Source organism: Harpegnathos saltator, unplaced genomic scaffold (genome assembly GCF_003227715.2).
Source record: "Harpegnathos saltator strain DR-91 unplaced genomic scaffold, Hsal_v8.6 scaffold844, whole genome shotgun sequence".
Classification (NCBI taxonomy): domain Eukaryota; kingdom Metazoa; phylum Arthropoda; class Insecta; order Hymenoptera; family Formicidae; genus Harpegnathos; species Harpegnathos saltator.
In genome coordinates, this window is record NW_020230698.1 from 1,272,044 (window position 1) to 1,292,793 (window position 20,750).

The following is a 20,750-nucleotide window of genomic DNA, read 5'->3' on the forward strand; positions in this document are numbered from 1 at the left end:
TTCAAGCAGCTCGGGACGAAACGCGAGGAACGAGACGAGACGAGGCGAGCCAGCCCGATCGAGTACGACGCGATCGCGGAAACGTGAAGCAGCACAGACGGATTATCGGATCGCCGCTGCGATCCCATGGGCCGTAACTGGCGCACGAGCACGAGTAGCTCCATTGAGCGGCAACGGGCCGTGTGTCTCTGCCATCGCTCGTGACGCATCGCTTCCGGAACAGTCAGTCGCTCTCGTGTCCGCAGCGAAAGGGAAAATGTCGGCGCGCTGTCGGTGCGCCCGTCGGTTGTGCCACTGTCAGTGATTCCTCGCTCCCGACGCGGTGTGCAGCGCGCGATATCACGGTCGTAACATCGAGCATCCCGACATAGGCGACCTTAACCGTCAAAATTTGGCCCGCGAAGTGTGCTGATACGCCCCGGTCGGTCCGTGTCTCGATTGAGTCGACCTGCGCGCGCGAGAGAAACGGAACGGAAGAGATCGAGGGAACAAGGGAGAACGAAAGAGAAAGAAAGTGAGAGATCGCGGTACAAGTGGAAGCGAGAGAGAGAGAGAGAGGGAGAGACAGCGAGCGAGTAGGTGCAAAACTACACCGCCGTATAGGGGACGCAGTGCGAGGGTAGAGCCAGACAGTGAGAAGGAGGAAGAGGAGAGAGAAGGCACACCGAGAGAGTAGTGACATGGCGTCGTTAGCGATGTCAATAGCAAAGAATGAGTTTATTGTGGGTGGCAAGTACAGGCTGATGAGGAAAATCGGCTCGGGCTCGTTCGGCGACATTTACCTCGGCATCAACATCTCCAATGGCGAGGTATGGGAGAGAGAAAGAGAGAGAGAGAGAGAGAGAGAGAGAGAGAGAGAGAGAGAGAGAGAGAGAGAGAGAGAAGGAGAAATTCTCGATAGTTAGCATGGACTACTGCTGCTGCCAGCTCGACTGCCTCTTTCACGTTCCTCATTGCGTCTCGTTACGATATCGTTAGCTCGTCGTCGTCGTCGTCGTCCTCCATGCGATCGGTATTACTCTTTTATGAACATAGCAACAACGACAACGACGACGACGACGACGACGCGACACTGCTATGAGACGGGGCCTGATCGCGAATGTTTGCAAGGCGAATTTGTCATCATTGCCGATATGTCGACCGCCGTCGGTGGAGCAACGAATTTTTGCCCGCCGTCGTGGACGGCGAACTCCCGTTGTGAAACGCGCCCTCGATGATGCGAACAGCACGCTTGCTCGCTCGCCACCGTAACGAGCGTGCACATTGCGAATTATCATGAAATGTTTTAGCTTCGTGGAAATTCGGAGAGTTATACGCGCGTATCACGAGTGACGTATGTGTTGCGACGCGGTCGAGATAAATATAAGCTTACGTTCGTCATAATAATAATTATCGGCGTACGCCGCGAAAATACAGCGAGAGTTGTTTGCTACGAAACGATTCGCGTTCGAATTACCACCGCGTGTCATAGCTTGAAGCTCGAATGCATTCATCAAGATTGGATAATCTCATAGGTTGTCTGTATCTTACTAGGTTATAGTCTCACAGAGAAAGAAAATTGAATTAAATCTAATAGGCAGTATGGTGATATAACAATGGTCGTTTTGCTTCTTCCACCGCTTGTTTGTCTCTTTAATGAAGTCAATCATGACTGCTTAATCCAGTTTGAGCAGAATTCAAATATGACCCATATGTAGTTTAGAATTTTGCTGAAGCAACTTGTCATTCTTTCTGTGTGATAAGAGAGACAACTTTGAGAGCAGTATTATGCAGAGTTTGCATTAATCAGTAAACATTATCATTGAATCAATGCTTGTTTCATGTGAATGTACTGATAACAATACTTCTGAATGTCAGGAACTGGTTATGAAACCTTATCTTTATGTTTTACTTTCATTTTTTTATTTGCTGTCAATTGTACAGCCGAAACACTATCTTCAATAGAGATTAAGACACTTGATAAATAGAAATAACCAAATAATTGTTATTTCATTAGTTTCATTTGCTTCATCTTTTATGATTCTTAAGCTAGATAAACATCTAGTAACACATCTGACATAATAACACGAAATATGACATAATAATGTTGACAATAAACATTATATTTTAGGAAGTTGCAGTAAAGTTAGAGAACATGAGAGCTCGACATCCTCAGCTTTTATATGAGTCAAAGCTGTATAAAATATTACATGGTGGTATAGGAATACCGCATATACGCTGGTAATTACACTATTTAATTCTTATCCTTCATATAATTCATTCAGATATATTGTCTATACAATTTCCATTGTAATAGAATTCACGTGTAAAATAAATTATCAGTTAAAATTTATATGAATCAAAAATTTCATAAGACTTACTATATTTTCAGGTATGGCCAAGAACGTGAATATAATGTTCTTGTTATGGATCTTCTTGGACCTTCTTTGGAAGATCTTTTCACATTTTGTTCAAGAAGGTTTACAATTAAAACAGTCTTAATGTTAGCAGATCAGATGATCGGCAGGATTGAATATGTTCACTGCAAACATTTCATTCACAGAGACATAAAACCAGATAATTTTTTAATGGGTATTGGGCGGCATTGTAATAAGGTGAATATTTTATTCTGATTACTTTCTGGTAACATATGAAAATTTAATTTTATATGATTCTGTAAACTCTAAAAAATCTTTATTCCTAATCGATTTCAGCTATTCCTAATTGATTTTGGATTGGCTAAGAAATATAGAGATAGTCGTACAAGACTGCATATAATATACCGTGAAGATAAAAATTTAACTGGCACTGCAAGGTATGCTTCTATCAATGCTCACCTTGGAATTGAACAGAGCCGTCGTGATGACATGGAATCACTTGGTTACGTCCTCATGTACTTTAATCGAGGATCATTGCCCTGGCAAGGTCTCAAGGCAGCAACAAAGAAGCAGAAGTATGAAAAAATTAGTGAGAAGAAAATGTCTACGCCAGTGGAAGTTTTATGCAAGGTATGTCAATGGATTTTATATATTACGTGCATTTCTGTGTTTGACACTCTTATCCGTAACAAGGTCTGTTACATTTTTTTTTTCTTTTCAGGGATTTCCCGCCGAGTTCGCAATGTATTTGAATTATACGCGAGGTTTACGCTTCGAAGAGAGCCCAGATTATATGTATTTACGTCAACTTTTCCGCATACTTTTCCGTACATTGAACCATCAATACGATTATACATTCGATTGGACGATGTTGAAACAAAAAGTAGGGAACAGTACTCTCAGCGGTGGAGTAGCAACAGCTGGACCAGGTCCCTCTCAAGGTGCTCAAGGTGCTCAAGGGCAAGGACAAAGCCAAGGTCAGGCACCTACTCAGGCCAACGCTCAATCAGGTGCAACCAAAATTTCTGGAATCGATCTTTTTTTGTAGAATGTGCACATAGTTTGTAGATTCCACTAGGAATCCATACATATCTCATGTCATTTTTTTACATGCAATTACAACAATCATTATCATTCTTAATAGCGAATTTCAAGTTCAAAAAATGGCTGGAGTCCTCCACGAAACTCAATAACGTATCAATTGGCACAAACCAATCCACCAAGAAGCAATAATTGGAGTCCTTATAACAAAAAAATGTTTCTTATCTCCCATTCCAATGAACCGATACCTCGCAAAATTTTGTGGACTGATTCTCTTTGCATCTTTACTAATAATAAGGACTAACATTTATGAAGATACAAGTATGCTTCGCCTCGATTAACATTTAACCAGGAATTAATTGACGCTCCGTCATATAAAATGACAGAAATCTCTAAATGTTAAAACTTTTTGTTACTAAATTTTTGTTTATACATCAATAAATGCATTTTTGTTCTATGTAGTTTATATATAATTTGAAATTCCTTTGAGATATATTGTTAAAGGGGGGACGATTATCAAGATAGATACTTAGTAGATTCTAAATTTACATTGAGAATATCTCTTTCACTTTATGTACAAAACTTAAAAAGTTTAATATACTCACATTGTTAATTATTATTTTATTGATGAAATTAGACGGCGACATCAAATACTTCATTCGTCCCTGATTTTATTTGTATATAATATAACTTTATTGATCATAAAAATTATCTAAAATAGAATTATCAATATGCGAAATTTTATGAAAAAAAAAAGGTATGTTTATGCATCACACACCGTCATATGGTGCAATAGACAAGTGATATTAACAAAGAATGAAACTTGCACTATCATTATGTGTTATCTGTAGAAAAATTCAACAAATGAAATGATTATGTTATATAATTTCAAAATTACTTTGTTCCAGGAGCACGCTAAGACTATAACTCCAGATCGTAGCAACAACCTTGATTGCGATCACTGAAGTGTTTTATACGAGAGGTACCGAACTTCTTACAAATTATTCATTCGAAGAATCGTATCAGTCAGGGGTCTAATTTCGCAGAGAGAAAGGGGAAGAAAGAAAAATAGTAAGAGCGAAAAAATGAGACGGAGAGAAAGAGAAAACGAGAGAGCATATAGTTATGTGATTACAAATATAACATTCTTATAATGCGACATGGGAAGACGTGTATCACGTAATTGCAGTGTTATACACGAGATATTTTGTGTAATATTGATATTCTCTCTTAGAGTTTCGGTTGATTGAATTCTGGATTTGGAATGCGAGAGAGATTAGCTAGCCAGAAAGTGGCATGTTCTTTATTTTGTTACTATATATTTAATTTACCGTTATTCATTGAAAGGGAAAAATAAAGATTTTGATGTCCTGAAAAGATCTTTGTAAACGAATGCACGCGGTTGACCTCTGATACAAATAGATCGAGTCGAAAGTTTGCTATATAATTTTCATGGAGAGAAAGAGAGGACATTTTCAGACCATTCTTGTGGTAATCCTGTAAAATTTTATATCTATACTCTACAAACGGAAACGCACGCGATACGTGCGCGAGAAAATACGTGAGTGTCTTGTGAAAAAGAGAGAGAGAGAGAGAGAGAGAGAGAGAGAAAGAGAGAGAGAGAGAGAGAGAGAGAGAGAGAGAGAGTATGAGCACTATCGTAAAGCGAACTGACATTTTGCTTCCTAAATTTTGTTTTGTCTTCAGTGTATAGTGTGAGCATACTAGCGTACGTGGAGTGTTGAGAAAATGTTAATATTTTTCTTATCAGGGTGATATGTCGATAGCATCAAAGATACTCTACGTATCTTTGACGCGTTCGAATTGAATAACTTTTTTTTACATGTATAAACGATGATGTCTCCCCGATATATATAATATTGACAAGTAACGTTTAAAGATACCGTAATGTTAAGGCAACCATCTAATTTTTAAGTATCTACTACTATCGTACTGTATCGAGTAACGGAGCGAGTAACTCCATGGAGAAACGAACAAATGCTTAACGATTCTATCATAAGGATATCCCTCGATTTACTCTCTTTCTGTCTGTGAATAAGTTTACTCGATTTTAGAAATAAAATTGTATCTCTAAAGGAAAAAAAAAAGAGAGAATTTTGATTGATTGGTGCGAACTAGTTACAGGCTTACTTTCGCCAAGAGAGACGTGAATGAAGAAAGAGAGACAGAAAGAAAGAGATAGCTCGTTCAAAAAGTACTCCTGTAACTCGGTCTAGCTGAACAATTCTTCCGTATATAGTTTTAATAGCTGAGACTGTGTAGCTGTTTCACACGTGCTGTTGCTTCAACATTGAATTTGATATTTTATGTACGCGTACGATTTCATATTTCATGATCAAGTGTTCTTTTTGTACACGTACATACCTACATACACATGCAACACACAACACTGAAAAAAAAAGTCATTTCGACAGTCTGAATATACTTATTGATATCGACGATTTTAGGGAACACGTTTCTCTCTCTATCTCGCGTTTAAGATTTAGTTATATTATTCATCCTACCTACTAAACTTCACGTCCATATTCTGCGAGCATTAGTTCCAAAAAGAAGAAGAAGTTATAATTACACATCTTTAACAAGTAATATTAGTGCGTAATGTGGAAGGTACTACCAGTCGTCCGGTCAGCCTTAATACGAATTGCGATGTATGATTGCGAAAATAAACTCGACTCCGGAAATCTCAAAGCTTGTATACTATGAGGAAACGGGTCACACACACTTACACTCACACACCCACCCACCTGACGGACACTCGAGACCGTAACGAAAAGATATAACTAACCATCCTCGATTGAATGCGTGGTTAATTATTATTATTATTATTATTATTAAAGAGGATAAATGAAAGTGTAAGAGAGTAAGCGCATTACCGTGTTGTGAAAGTGAATGAATGAACAAGTAAGTTAATAAACAACTAACGATATATGCACTTAATACTATCTGCTGTGTGTATGTGTATGTATATACACATATATGTATACTATATATGAGAAATCTCAAAGTGTATGTGTATATACATATCGCACATACGCATATCTGTATGTATAATAAAATTGTGACAGTAATTAAGGCATACGTTATTTCATGAATACTGAGGAAATACATCAACGGTTTACTGCTCTCCTTTTATCTCTACTAATAAAAGAAGTCTAGAATATTGTACTATATAATTTCTGTTTCATTAAATGTTAATTACGCGACCAAGACGCATATATACATATGTGTGTGTATGTATATATGTATATACATACATATATATATATATATATATATATATATATACATATGTACATGTATGACGGCAATGCTGAAAGTGTATTGACGATTGGTCAAAGGTAGGTGGCCGTACCTGCTCTCCGGAAGACCACGTACTTTCTATATTGTGATACCAATCACCGTCTAAGGTGTATATACATAAAAAACGATTATGTAAATATTTTTAGATCGTATATTTGACAACTCTTAAGGACATATAATACAGAAAAGCCGCAGAGGCACACGATTTCTCTTCTGAATTGTTAATACTACAATGACAATTGCGTTTATATAAACGTAACGAGAGAGAGAGAGAGAGAGAGAGAAAGAGAGAGAGAGAGAGAGAGAGAGAGAGAGAGAGAGAGAGAGAGAGAGAGAGAGAGAGAGAGAACGCTGGAAAGCCTCCCAGCCGCGATGCGCCGGTCATCGCGCTGTAGCCCCATCGGAAATAAATAAATATTGCACGAGTGCAAATTACGAATTACTAAATATCGCCCTGTACCTCACTCGTCGAATACAAGGATATAACGCAAATTTTCTCCGTACAAAAGCTTAAAGTTAACGTTAAAAAATATCCGTAACATTATACATGTAATAACTCATTTAATCTGTTTTTGTTCTTTTTCTTTCTCTAATAGAGCGTTGACAGAGTACGGCAACATTGCAGATAATATTGCTATCAATAAAGGAGCTATTAGAAAAAAAGTTAGTCTTGTGTGTACAGAGTATATCTTAACGTTTGCTTCTCATACCTTGTCACAAGAAATAAATAACCAAGCAACGCGCGGCAAATTTTCTCCTTTTTTAATAGTACAGCAAAGTGTGAATTTTCCTAAGTTCTTGCGTGCCTACATTAACAGAGAACGATCGTTCCGGGCCATTGTAAGGGATCTTTATCTCGGCGGCGAGTAACTTGCATTCTTGCATCGCCGCCGCCATCTCGCGATTCGGATACACGGCGAAATTCGCCTCCGCTCGTCCACCGGGTGTGCGTTTGATAGCCTCACGACGGACTTGAGCCTGAAGAATAAAAGCAGGGAAAAGAATATTATTTTGAACATCCGATTGAATATCTGATAATATCAAGGATAGTTTTCGTTTAATATTACAAATGCTTCAAAGCGACGAATGGACCAATTAGTCTGGTTTATTTGGATACTTTGAAGCGTTTATAATATTAAACGGATTTCACTCTATTTATACTTACCGCCAATTCGTCGGCTCGCTCTTTCAGCTGCATGATATTTCTTCGCCGCTCCAATAAGTAGTGATAAGACGTTTCAGGCACTTTGCGCCTCAAGTCAGGAACTGTCGGATATACCAAGGTTTTCTGAACATCCTGAAAATATAATCGAATATTTGTGTCAGACGTTACTTGTCTTGGTGCAATGACAATCAATAATAATAATAATTAATGTGAAACATCAATCAATAACTTACTTTAACGAGATCTGTAGTTTTCTTCCGCAAATCTTGAATCGTCAAATCCAAGGACTTGAGACTCGCTGATGACGACAACGGCTCTAGGCTATCCAGCTTCTGACGCAGAACGTCGCACATTATCTTCTTCTTCTGCAGATGCTCGTTGCTCAAGGCTTCCCTGAGAGCGTTAATCTCTTGCATATAATACTTGTTGTCCATGGTGCTCGTTAACGAATTGCTGCCTGTGATATTGTCCGTGCCGGATGTCGACAACGTTTTCTTGCCGATCGATTTAAGCTTCTCCTTCAATTGTCCCCTCTCTGTCTCCAGACTGTCAATATCGGTCTGGAGATGGTCCATTGTTTCTTCGAATTCTTTCTCCTGTTACCGAGAGAGAGAAACGCGATATTTGAGAATCTCGCCGACAGACAGGCGTAAGGTCGAAAGAAAGCGGAGAGAAAAATACCTTCCGTTTCAATTGGTTTTGCGCTTCTTCCAATTTTCTCTTCAGTTGTTCGACGTTCATCTCGTGCTCGTGTTGTTGTGTAATGAAACGCTTCTCGGCCAACTCCTTCCGTAACGTCATCTCGGACAACTCCTCTTGCTTCTCTCGCAGAGCTAATCTAGCCTCACGAATATCACTGTCCCGCGCCTCAAGTTTCCTAACATTAAAAAATCAGCATCACAATTTTTTAACAAACACTTAATAATAATAATAAACTTTATTGACATAGGAAGAATATTGGTGTGTCCGAGCCATAAGGTTTGCGGCAGCGTCCGTTGTCCGTGAGCCTTAGGCATCTGATGCTGATTTTGACAACTGAACAAAGATTGTCTGGACAACGGAAAATCGATAAAAAGAAAACAACAATAGCTGACAGAGAGTCTCCGGCAAGCTGTCATCTGTCATGTAGACAGACGCGAGAATTGTAGATTAGAGAATTATTCTTGTTTAAAGCTTGAGTGAGCTGCGCTGTAAATAGTAAAGCTTGTTATTTTTACGCGAGTGTTTTCATTTACAGGAAGTTCGTCAAAGGATTTTCTTCAATTGCAAAACCTCTCTACGGATTAACTGAAGAACGAACAAGATTTCATTGGACTTCTCAATGTCAGGAAGCTTTTAATATCCTGAAGAATGTTCTGACATCTTCACCGGTTCTGTCTTTTCCAAAGGAAGAAGATTTCATTTTAGACACCGATGCTTCGAATCATGGTATTGGTGCAATACTTTCTCAAGTTCAAGAAGGAGTAGAAAAGGTGATCGCTTATTTTAGCCGTGTTTTGAGTAAAACGGAAAGGAATTATTATATGACTCGAAGAGAATTCTTCATCGAAAGGGGAAGCTACATAAGAATGCAGACGGTTTGTCTAGACGACCTTGTTCAGGAGAAAATTGTAAGTATTTTTCCAGGATAGAAGTGAAAGTTAAAAATCAGGAATGTGAATCAGTTGCACGAATAAGTTTTAGTGAAAATTTTAATCAGAATTGGCGGAAGGAACAGCTTAATGATCCAAGCATTTCAGCAATTCTTCTGGCAAAAGAATCCGATAGACGCCCTACTCGGGAGGAGATGGCGAATGAAGATATTTCTTCAAAAATCTATTTATCTTACTAGGACACTTCAATTGTTGAGAATGGAATTCTTCATAGAAAATGGCAAGCACCCAATCTCAAAGGAAATATTCTTCAAGTTATTGTTCCACGTTCGGAAGTTAAACGAATTTTGGAAGAAGCACATGACGCTCCTTCTGGAGGACATTTTGGTATTAATAAAACTTTAGGGAAAATTCGAAAACGTTTTTATTGGGCAACATGTAAAAAGGATGTTGAAGATTGGTGTAGAACTTGTAGGATTTATGTAACCAAAAAGGGGCCTTCAGATAAAGGAAAATCTCTTCAGATTTTCAATATTGGAACTCCTTTTGAACGACTTCAGATGGATATACTTGGTCCGCTGCCAATAACTTCTTCAGGAAATAAGTATCTTCTAGTTACAGTTGTTTGTTTTACAAAATGGGTTCAAGCTTTTCCTTTGAAAAATATCAGGGCGAACACCATAGCTGAAGTATTCGTCAGTCAGGTAATTTCGAGATACGGTGTGCCTTTCACACTGATCAGGGAAGGAATTTTGAATCACAGTTATTTAAGGAACTTTCAGAAATGTTAGGAATTAGAAAGACAGGGACTACAGCTCTTCATCCTCAATCTGATGAGCAAGTCGAACGTCAACATCAAACGATTCTTCAGTATTTGTCCAAGTTTGTTGATGAAAATCAGAAAAATTGGGATAACTGGATTCCATTATTTCTTTTAGCATTTAGATCCGCAAAACATGAAACAACGGGAATGACTCCGGCAGAATTGAATTTCGGAAGAGATTTAAGGTTACCTTTAGATTTACTTCGTGGAACTCCTCCGAAAGATTGTGTCACAAACTTTAGAGATTATGTTTCTGATTTAAAAGGAAAATTAGATGAAGTTTATCAAAGTGTTAGGCAGAAAATGACTCTAAATTCTGAAAAGATTAAAAGGTGGTATGATCAGGGAGCTAGGAAATGTTCATTTGAAGAAGGTCAGAAAGTTTGGGTTTTCAATCCACAAAGGAAAATTGGGAAAGCTCCAAAGTTACAAAGTAATTGGGAAGAACCTTATGAAATAGTAAAACGGTTAAATGAAGTAGTTTATTGTATTAGGAAATCGAGTAAGAGCAGGAATAAAGTAGTACACGCAGATAGGTTAGCTTCTTTTAGTGAGATACAGGAATAGGGAAGATATCAGAGACCTGTAAATTTTTAATGGTAAAATTATTTAGAACAAAATCTTGCGTTCATTTTCTTTACTTTAAGGTTTAATTTTGGAGAACGGTTTCGGAAGACCACATCCGGGAAAAAGAAAAGAGAGAAGGCTGCCTCCCCCACGGTTTTTGATCGTAGTTTTTCCGTGGGGCTTTGGGCGAATGCCGAGGCAGGGACTCGGGGTGTTCTATAAAAGAACATTGGGTCCACGGTAGTCTCCCCTCCTTGTCCGAAGAGGAGCCAAGGAGGAAACGGACGAAGAAGCGGAACAACAAGCGGATCGTTTTAGAAAGGTCCTGGAGACTGATCACCTCCTAGAGGACGAAGATAGTGATGATGTTTTGAAGGCGAAGAGTCAAGATCCTCAGAATCCTTGATTCAGATCAGAAATTCATGGAATCCGGTAATCTATAGCAGCAGCTCAGGGTAGGACATGAGTCATGAAGATCTCTGGAGTCAAGGAAGAGGATGACCTTGCCTAAGAGAATTGTCGGGACGACAATTTTTCGAAGAGGGGGAGCAGTGTTGTGCCCGAGCCACAAGGTTTGTGGTAGCGCCCGTTATCCGTGAGCCTTAGGCATCTGATGCTGATTTTGACAACTGAACAAAGATTGTCTGGACGACGGAAAATCGATAAGAAGAAAACAACAACAGCTGACAGAGACTCTCCGGCAAACTGTCATCGTAGATAGACGCGAGAATTGTAGATCAGAGAATTATTCTTGTTTAAAGCTTGAGCGAGCTGCGCTGTAAATAGTATGTTATTTTTACGCGAGTGTTTTCATTTACCTGAATGCAAGTGCGAGTGCGAGAGTGAGCGCAATATTATAAAAATACACAAAAAAGAGCACTCTAGACAACTAGATGAGACGTCAGCTCATTGAAGTTAGGTGTACATGTAACACATAAATCAGAATGTACATGTACATGGAGGTAAGGCAATATAGATAACTTATATTTTTTACTTTTTTCCTAAAGGAAAAAAAGTAAAAAATAAGATGTACGCACCTGCTGAGTATTTTAGTTTCTTCCGACTCCTTTCTCGCCGTGTTTGCTCTGATCAAGATTGGCGTCACCTGCTCACCCTCCAAAGATTGCTGCTGGTTCTGCGTTTGTCCACTTATAGCTAACTCATTCTCACACTCGGCCATCTTCTGCGCCAGATTCGCCGCCAATTGTTGTATCACTGTTAAGCTCGCTTTGATGGTAGCCACAGGTCCTAAATCTTCGGTATCGTATACCTTTTCGCTGGATGTCGCAGCCATCTCTTTCAGCTTATCAGCTGCCAGTCCGGTATCTAGGTCTAAGAGCAGTCGGATTCGTTAAAAATATCGGGAACGTCCCAACAAATTGAATTTTCAAGAAGAAAATACCAAAAACACACTTACCGCCATTTTCGGTGATAGCTTGCAGGGCGCTCTTCAACAGATTTTGAAGCGTCTTCATGATTTTCACGGCGTGCTGATACGACGTTGAGAATTGCTCGTTGCAGTCTTTATCTAATCCCAAATTGGCGCCTACGGAGAACGCCGGACCAGCATGATCGCGTGGTACTCGCCTTCTAGCTGATTTCAGGTGCTGTTGAATCACCTCGCATGTCGTTTCAACGTGTTGACACAGCAGACCTTTTGTTCAAGACATAAGAACGCGTCGCGATGATGTTAAAATATGAATGAGATTTAATTGATTAAATATTATAATTATACTCACCGATATCGCCACCCTCGCCCTGTATTAGCGCTTTGATCGCCGTAGCGTCGGTGGAGATGGCGTCGCACGTGCTGCCCAAGGTTCTCGTCCCATTGACGATCAGACGCGCCTGATTGACGGCCGTGCTTTCGCCGAAGAGCACGGAAAACATCGTGGCGAAGTACGTGCAACACTTTTCAATCACTTCCATCGGCAAGTTCTCATCCAACTGGTCCCTCTTGGCCAGCTCGATCAACGAATCCAAAGATTTCTCTTGCGCCGCCATTTCCGGGTAAGCGTTGCCCGCTTTAAGCAGCATCTCCGGGCTGCACGAGTTCAGGACCGACTCGAAACAGCTCAACGCCGTCTGCAGGGCGTACATGTGCGAGCACAGACGTGACCTGAATGTGTACTGCGCCACCGAGTGACCTCTTATTACCGAAGCCCTGATAAAGCATGAAAGACGAGGCATTACGCGAAAAATTCATACGCGGAATCGGTGCAGAAGTGACGGAGCAAAGCGCAATTACCGATCTATCTTCTCGATCGACCTGTACTTCTCCCGCACTTGTGAGATCAGTATCTCCGTTTTCTGCGTCATTCTCGGTATCAGCAGGAGCATCAGTATCGCGTCGTGGTCGCTGCCGCGAGCCAAGAACGCAGGCGGCATGAAGGACAGCAGGTAACACACGTGATTCCGTGCTTCCTCCGCGTCCAACCGGCGCAACTCGAGATCCACGGCCTTGGTTTGCGCCCGGGTCTCGGCGAACGTCTTTTGGAAGTCCAGTATCTCTGCCAGCTGTTGGTCCGCGCCTGAAACACCAACAAGTGAGAGCGTGAGGATCGGCGTAGACAGTCCTGGAGCGCAATTGTTCCGCGTCTCTCGATCTCGATTCGGAACACTTTGCTCTACCTCGAACGTTGGTCTTCGTGGACTCCGTCGACTGCACTCGTTGCTGCAACTGCAAACATTGCTCCTGCAACTGATGCGTAAGTTCGCGAAATTTGGCGATGGTTAGCTCACGGTCCGCGAGCGTCTCCAACGCGGCGTCCCGGTGCCGTTGAGCATCGCGTGCCGCGCCGAGAGCGAGATCCAACTCTTCGCGTAGCTCCAGCTCCAACTCCTTGGACGACTCCGCCAATTGGTCGGACATGTCCTGAAAATGGATTAAGTTAATAACTCAATACGTAAGTTAAAGTATCATTTGTCTGAGTTAAGTTTGAAATTAAGGACCTGTGACTTGGTTAAATTTGGTTAAGCTACAAAAGTTACTCGAATTAATTAACTAATTATCACCAAACCTTGGTGTTTTGCAATGTGAAGAGGTAACGCTGCTTTCCAGGTAGAATTAAAAATGTTACCTGAAGAGCTTCCAAGTCCGCGACAGCTTCCTCCAGCTCGGCCACTTTCTCCTCCAATGCCATTTTCTTCTCACCCAGCATCTCGACCATTTCTTCAGCTCCCAATGCCGCGTCGACCTACGAGAAACACATTAGATGCACAAGCATCCGCGTACAGTCGCAAGCGCGAATGCTACAAATCGTACCTGTTCCTGCAGATCCGCGATCTGATGTTCCATTTCCTCGACGCGCGCCGATAGCTTCTCCTTTGTGCGACCCAATTCCAAGATCTCGGACTTCTTCTGATCCATGTCCTTCTGCAGTTTCTGGAACTCGTGCTTCTCGTGAGCTGACAGGTCGCGCATCCTCACGAGCGTCTCGCGCAGCCTGCTGTTCTGTTGTTCCAGCTGCTTTATCTCGTAGCTCGAAGTTCCCGTGGTCGATCCACCACCGGCCGCCTTTATTCGCAGAAACGCAGAAACGATCAACTCATTCGCATGTGCATGTTGCCATTGTGTCGCTATTAAAGTAAAGCCGAAATATATATGGATATTATACCCTCTCAGACATCTCTGTGCGTAGTATCTCTAGGTCCAACGTTTGCTCTTCGAGTTTATCTTTGAGTTGCTCCAGCTCGATCTGAAGCGTCTCGGCCTTTTCTTCCGCCATTTCTTTATCTAGCGTAGCCATTTCCACAGTCTCTGCGAGGTCGGCCATTTCTTCCTGGAACTGCTCTCTCGCCACATGTGCATCTCGGGCTTCTTGTCGGGCTCGTTGAAGGTCTCTCTGAAGACTTGCCTTTGATGATACAAATGATGAACGTGAAAGTCGAGGTATCTTTGTCGTCGCGAATTAAAAAAGAATGTTCATCCATTCACTCATTCTTTCGATAAAATATACTAAATATAATCTAAATAAAAAGAAAAGAAAAAAAATACGAGAGAAGCAGAGAGGAAAAAGGAAAAAAAAAACAATAATAGAAGATAAAAAATGTATTATGTATATTGTAACAGAACTTAGAATGAGTATCTGGAGTATTTGATTAATCAATCGATAAATCACTCACTTGACTTTCCATGACTTTAGCCTTGAACTCGAGAAGTTGCTCTATTTGAAGCTTCGTCTTCTCGAAGTCTTTCATCCGTTCCTTGTCTTGCATTCGTTTCACACGCAGCGTTTCTACTTTCTCGGTAAGATCGTGTACCTAGAACGTTGCATGTTGTATGCATGTACAAAATTCCGAACAGTCTGTACGATAAAACGGCAGGACTGATCGAGAAAGATACATCTGTCGAAGTGAGAGCTCCGATTTACCTGAGATTTCAAGTTATCATTCTCTTGCGCGAGTTGCAAGTGCGACAACTTCTCCTCCACCAGATTCGCAGCCGCCGTCGAACCTGCCATCACTTGGCCGGGTACGAACTGCGGCTTCAGCGTTTCTACAAAACCTGTCTGAATTATAGAAAGAGGCAAAATGAGACACTCTTGCGCTTCGTACAGCCGGGTGTTCTTTTTATTATCGCACGAAAGAATCGCAACATCGCCAAACAGTTTCTCTGCAAGGTCCTCTGAATCTGCGTACCTGTGCCAACTTGAGACTCGTTGAAAAACTCATATACACGCACACGGTGTAACTGAAACGTGGTACATATGGATGGCGCAAACAAAGATAAAGGAGATAATTACTCTCGACTTGCGGCAATGAAAAAAACACCCCATAGATTTCCTATAGATGAGGATTACAATGTGGCTTTTACAATAATAATGTACGTAGTCTCTTGTATTTACAGTCGAGCAGAGAATTAGTCTGTCTTTTTGACGGTGATTAATGGGATTAGTTTTGTGACAGCAAACACCAACACAAGCTACACCGAATTACACTCTATTAGTACTAACGAGTACAGGAAGAGCCACAGTTGATGAGTTGAGTCATGTTACAATGATACATTTACGTAGGATATACTAGAGAATCGGAGCGTCAAAACTATTTCAACTATCAGGTTCTCTAAAACGATTCGCACACACGTGTCACTTTGCATTCCCGTTCCACATCCAGGTGGACTAACTCTTGCATTAATATACAAGTGTAACTCCAGGAAAGTTACCGGTCAAAAAGCGGAAGTTACATCTCCGTGTATGCACCATGATGCTGTTAAGAAAAAGAAGGAAAACAGGACTCGCTCGCGCTAACATTACTGTTATTATCCTTGCAACGCAAACGCGGGGGGAGAGGAGGAGGACAACTCAGTTCCTAATTGAAAGGCGGCACGACGCGCTGAATTCGGCCCTTTCCCACTCGTAAAAATCATTAGCTCTATCGAAGCATTATGGAAGAACTCAGTTAATGAAGCCGATGTTGAACGTAACGAGATGGAGAGATGTGTGGCGGAGAATAAAAATGTAACCAAGTCCGTGTAATCCCACTAAAGACGAGCGTACCCGTCAGAAGGTGCACAATGACGCTATATTATTCGGTTGCGAGAGAGTTATGTGTTACGATGCTTAAATGATCGACAAACAGCTAGTATGAGAAAGAACGAGATCAGAGAGAGGTGATATTAAAAAATTGAGATATTACAATTAATGAGTATTAATTACATTATTGTGATCATCTTGGGCCTTTGGCTTTTTGCCGGGAGGCGAGCTCGTGCTAGGGGACTTCTGAAACACGTACGTGCATTCCCATATGAATCATTCTGTGCCAACGAGGTCCTCTCACTTGTTCTCGCGAAAAGTTTCTCTCTTTGTTTCTCTTTTTTTTGTCTCCCGTTTCGTGCCTCTCTTATAGCTCGCATCGTTAATTCTACTTCGTATTTCCAAAGCACACTTTCCGCTCACGACGAGAAATGCACACGTGCAAAACTGCATTTGACATCATCACCGAGAGTCACAGAATAGGATTCCTCGCACATGAACATAAGTAACATACAAATATAATCGGAAAAACCTAGAGATTTCCAAATGTCAGAAACCTGCGTTCTTGTTAGTCAAAAACAACAAGAGTATACCATGAAAATGGATGATAGATAGCTAATTCGACCGTAGGAATTATGTATATAAATATACACCACACTTTTTTATATAAAGTTAATTTCTAGATAGACTTTGCTCGTATTGTGTAATGGAAAAGTAATCTCATTCTATTTTAAAACCTTACTTGTTATCGTTACAGCTGACGCGCGACGTGATGCCTTACCTCGATAAATGAAGCGCGTTTTGTGGAAGTTGGGGCTGGAATTAACGACTCGCCGCCGTCTCTACGTTCATGCTGTGATCCGGAGAGGCTTTCTGTGCTTGGGGCACTTAATAACGTTCTACTCCCGGTCAAAGATAATCGAGAACTGTAAAATAATACACAATCTTGTAACGATATCTTCGTACAGAATGTATCAAGAGTGCAAAGTAAATCGCAATGGAATAGATGTGGAACCACTTCTTCATCGGTCGCACCATGCGATTTACTACACACCTTGTACGTATCTGCTGCTAGGTCGACTGCAAGAAATCATGATAGAAACTCAAATTTATATTGCGTATATTTTACGTATTTTCGCAGATCAAACAAAAAAGTTTAAAATAAAGATCTATAAAATTACAAAAAATTACGCCAGCAAATAAGTCTAATAGCGTTTGGTACTCGACGACACATACATTTTTACATAATAATAATAAAGTAATCGGAAGATTATATATTACCAATTACTTATCACAAAATAAAAATACATATATTTAAAAGCTGTATGTAAGGCATATTGGCGATAATTTGTGCTTGAAAGCTGCAAAATAGTTTAGATGCTCAGTGACAAACAAGTGATACTTTGATAGAAGATAGTAATCCTTATCAAGATATCTATGAAAGCAGTAGCAATGAAAAAAAAAATTATACATTGCTGACATATCCACTTGCCACGATTCGGTTTACACGTAATCTTACCCAGAAAGTTTGTCAGATTGCTGACGAGTAATGTTCGCAGGAGATGTTTTTCTCCGTACACTTTTATGAGCAGCATATAATACATTTTAAGGATTGATTAATTATATACTCGCCTATTTACTTGCTTATATGTGGAATACTCGAGATGCTTAGCACGAAATAAAATGTTGTATAAAATAGAAATATTTCTTTCTTAATGCTCAACATTATTGTACAATCTAACAAAACTTACGCTGTAGGCTCATTCCTTCGACGTGTACTAATGCTAGCGTGAAAAGATTATGGAATAATTATTTTACATAGAACAATTATTTTATATAGATTATATATATTCTACTGAGCAAATTCAACAATGAACAGATGTTATTGTTCTTAGCGCACATAAATGGGATACTGCTTAATTTTTACTTAATTCTACTGATATTTAATTTTATGAAAAAAATACTTAGATACTTTAAACCCCAATATTATAAAATAATGTATTCTAGTAGCATTTATATTTCATTTACATGTGCATACTTGCATTATAGAAACTATTTGTACTGCAGAAAAATCATAATGCATGTAAAGGCTTATTTTTTAGATTCAAACAAAATTCCTCGATTGTATAAGAAACTTTATATTGTATTTGCAAAAACCTACCTATTTAGGCGACTTCTGGCTCTCGCAGGACCACTGTCATCAGGTGTTGTGGCACTGCTGCCTGCTGATGATGGGCTGACAGGCTCTGTTCTATTACCAGCTTCATCCAGCAAGATAAGCTGCGTTTGACGCGCGAACATTCCATAATTTTCTGTGCACTACGGCGACGACATAAAATATATATTGTTCTTCATTAGTATATACAACCCGGAAAAAAACAAGCGACTCATCGAGTATATTACTTACATTGAAGTACATCTTGCCTTTCACAGTACCATTGTTCTTGCCCTTTGGCTCGTCGAGTATCACTCCGATCCACTTGCCGGATGCAAAAAGCGGATAACCGACGTAGGCTATCACGCCTTGACATTCCTTTACCGGCACCTCGACGCGCTGGCCAACCTTGTACGACATCTTCGTCGCGCTTCGCGAATTTATCAATTTCAACTCGTTCCAGATGAATACATCAGCTATGCACGCTTAACCTCCGCTCGGGATCCGGAGTAATATTTCTATCACACTCGACTTCACTCACTGTTCATTACAATTGTGGACTAGGATCTGAAAATGACACCGTATTGAACTACAATAAGCTGCGGCAAGCTCCAAAGAACTTTCTCTAAATTTTCAAAGAGTAATATGCGGAATCTACTGACAGTTGATTGCACAGGTTAACGAGAAATTTGCACTTCATTTCTGCTCCAAACTGCATCAGGGGAAAATAATTTTAACGATTAATTGGAAAATTGACAATTTTTCGATCGTTTTCGATAATTTCCTCGATTAATCAATGCTGTTATCCGATTAAACTTTCGATCAATTTTCCTCTTTCTTGACATAACCACTGACGAGATACTATAAAGATTGTTAGTCTTACGAGATTAAGCGTACCAGAGAAATCTCGCTGGGCACTGGCGCCCTCATAGGAATATCGTGGCCGGAATATGAGACATAGCTTGAAATGAGTATGGATGTTAACAGATGGAATAATGGGGAATCGATTTCGATCGGAATAATTCCGTTTCCCCTAGAAAAGACAATAGAAATTTAGGAAATAACGGAATAAATTCGATCGGAATCGATTCCGACGAGTTCCATAATAAGTACCTGTGGTGCGATTCTGTAACTTGTTATTGGAGTTAACGACAGTTTCGTTATTGTTGCGCAGCTTTTCTACGGTATACAAAAGCTGCGCAATGATAACGAAAGTGTCGTTAACTCCAATAACGAGTTACAGAATCGCACCACAGGGCCTCAATTCTGTACACGCTTACCGACAACTATCGATATCGTTAACGGAGTTGCGCAGGTTTTCTACGATATACAAAAGCTGCTCAATACAGTTAACGACATTGATAGTTGTCGGTAAGCGTGTACAGAATTAAGGCCCAGTGGTGCGATTCTGTAACTCGTTATTGGAGTTAACGACAGTTTCGTTATTGTTGCGCAGCTTTTCTACGGTATACAAAAGCTGCGCAACGATAACGAAAGTGTCGTTAACTCCAATAACGAGTTACAGAATCGCGGTACTGTGGTGCAATTCTGTAACTCGTTATTGGAGTTAACGACACTTTCGTTATCGTTGCGCAGCTTTTCTACGGTATACAAAAGCTGCGCAACGAAAGCTGCGATAACGAAAGTGTCGTTAACTCCAATAACGAGTTACAGAATTGCAGCACTGTACCGCGATTCTGTAACTCGTTATTGAAGTTAACGACAGTTTCGTTATTGTTGCGCAGCTTCTGTATACCGTAGAAAAGCTGCGCAACAATAACGAAACTGTCGTTAACTCCAATAACGAGTTACAGAATCGCACCACTGGGGCTGTATTCCGTACCTGCATATCGACAGTTGTCGGTGTCGTTAGCGGCATTGCGCAGGTTTTTCATATAACAAGAAAGCTGCGCAATACTACTGACGACACCGACAACTATCGGTACGCGAGTACGGAATACAGCCCCTGCAGTGCGATTCTGTAACTTGTTATTGGAGTTAACGACACTTTCGTTATCGTTGTGCAGCTTTTGTATATCGTAGAAGTATTGCGCAGCTTTTTTGTTATATGAAAAACCTGCACAATGCCTCTAACGATACCGATAACTATCGGTACGCGAGTACGGAATACAGCCCCCAGATTGGCTTCAAATTTCCTAGAATAGTTACTTGGGGAATTTTTGCGTACAGATTTTCCGACCTGTAAAGTTTTCCTCTTAGAAGAGAATAGAATGAGAGCGGCCACCGGCCGTATT

General features: G+C 40.4%; 2 protein-coding genes across 8 annotated transcripts; one reads left to right on the top strand and one right to left on the bottom strand.

Moving 5' to 3' along the window:
- The first annotated feature begins 224 nt into the window (after positions 1-224).
- Positions 225-7,141, top strand: LOC105182729 (casein kinase I). Of its 3 annotated transcripts, XM_025307305.1 has the most exons (7): positions 342-809; positions 2,111-2,220; positions 2,372-2,594; positions 2,694-2,987; positions 3,079-3,240; positions 4,497-4,520; positions 6,987-7,141. In XM_025307305.1, the coding sequence occupies exons 1-7, from the start codon at positions 681-683 to the stop codon at positions 7,131-7,133; spliced, it is 1,089 nt and encodes a 362-aa protein (XP_025163090.1). In that variant the 5' UTR covers positions 342-680; the 3' UTR covers positions 7,134-7,141. The 3 variants fall into 3 exon arrangements, with proteins under 3 accessions (XP_011138680.1, XP_011138681.1, XP_025163090.1); XM_011140378.3 differs by lacking the exons at positions 4,497-4,520; positions 6,987-7,141 and adding an exon at positions 3,502-3,765 and having other exon boundaries at positions 225-809; positions 3,079-3,367; XM_011140379.3 differs by lacking the exon at positions 6,987-7,141 and having other exon boundaries at positions 228-809; positions 3,079-3,367; positions 4,307-6,136.
- Positions 6,857-19,358, bottom strand: DCTN1-p150 (dynactin subunit 1). 5 transcript variants are annotated; one of them, XM_011140373.3, is made up of 21 exons: positions 19,158-19,358; positions 18,748-19,062; positions 18,502-18,659; positions 18,092-18,124; positions 17,860-17,919; positions 17,122-17,266; positions 16,524-16,586; positions 15,240-15,377; positions 14,992-15,129; positions 14,484-14,723; positions 14,132-14,383; positions 13,947-14,063; positions 13,498-13,741; positions 13,115-13,397; positions 12,606-13,030; positions 12,284-12,520; positions 11,904-12,198; positions 8,566-8,761; positions 8,118-8,480; positions 7,885-8,016; positions 6,857-7,697 (listed from the first exon to the last, which is right to left on the bottom strand). In XM_011140373.3, exons 2-21 carry the CDS (start codon positions 18,913-18,915, stop codon positions 7,482-7,484), a joined length of 3,903 nt encoding a protein of 1,300 aa, XP_011138675.1. In that variant the 5' UTR covers positions 18,916-19,062; positions 19,158-19,358; the 3' UTR covers positions 6,857-7,481. The 5 variants fall into 5 exon arrangements, with proteins under 5 accessions (XP_011138675.1, XP_025163084.1, XP_011138676.1 ...); XM_025307299.1 differs by lacking the exon at positions 17,860-17,919; XM_011140374.3 differs by lacking the exon at positions 16,524-16,586.
- Positions 19,359-20,750: the final 1,392 nt, after the last annotated feature.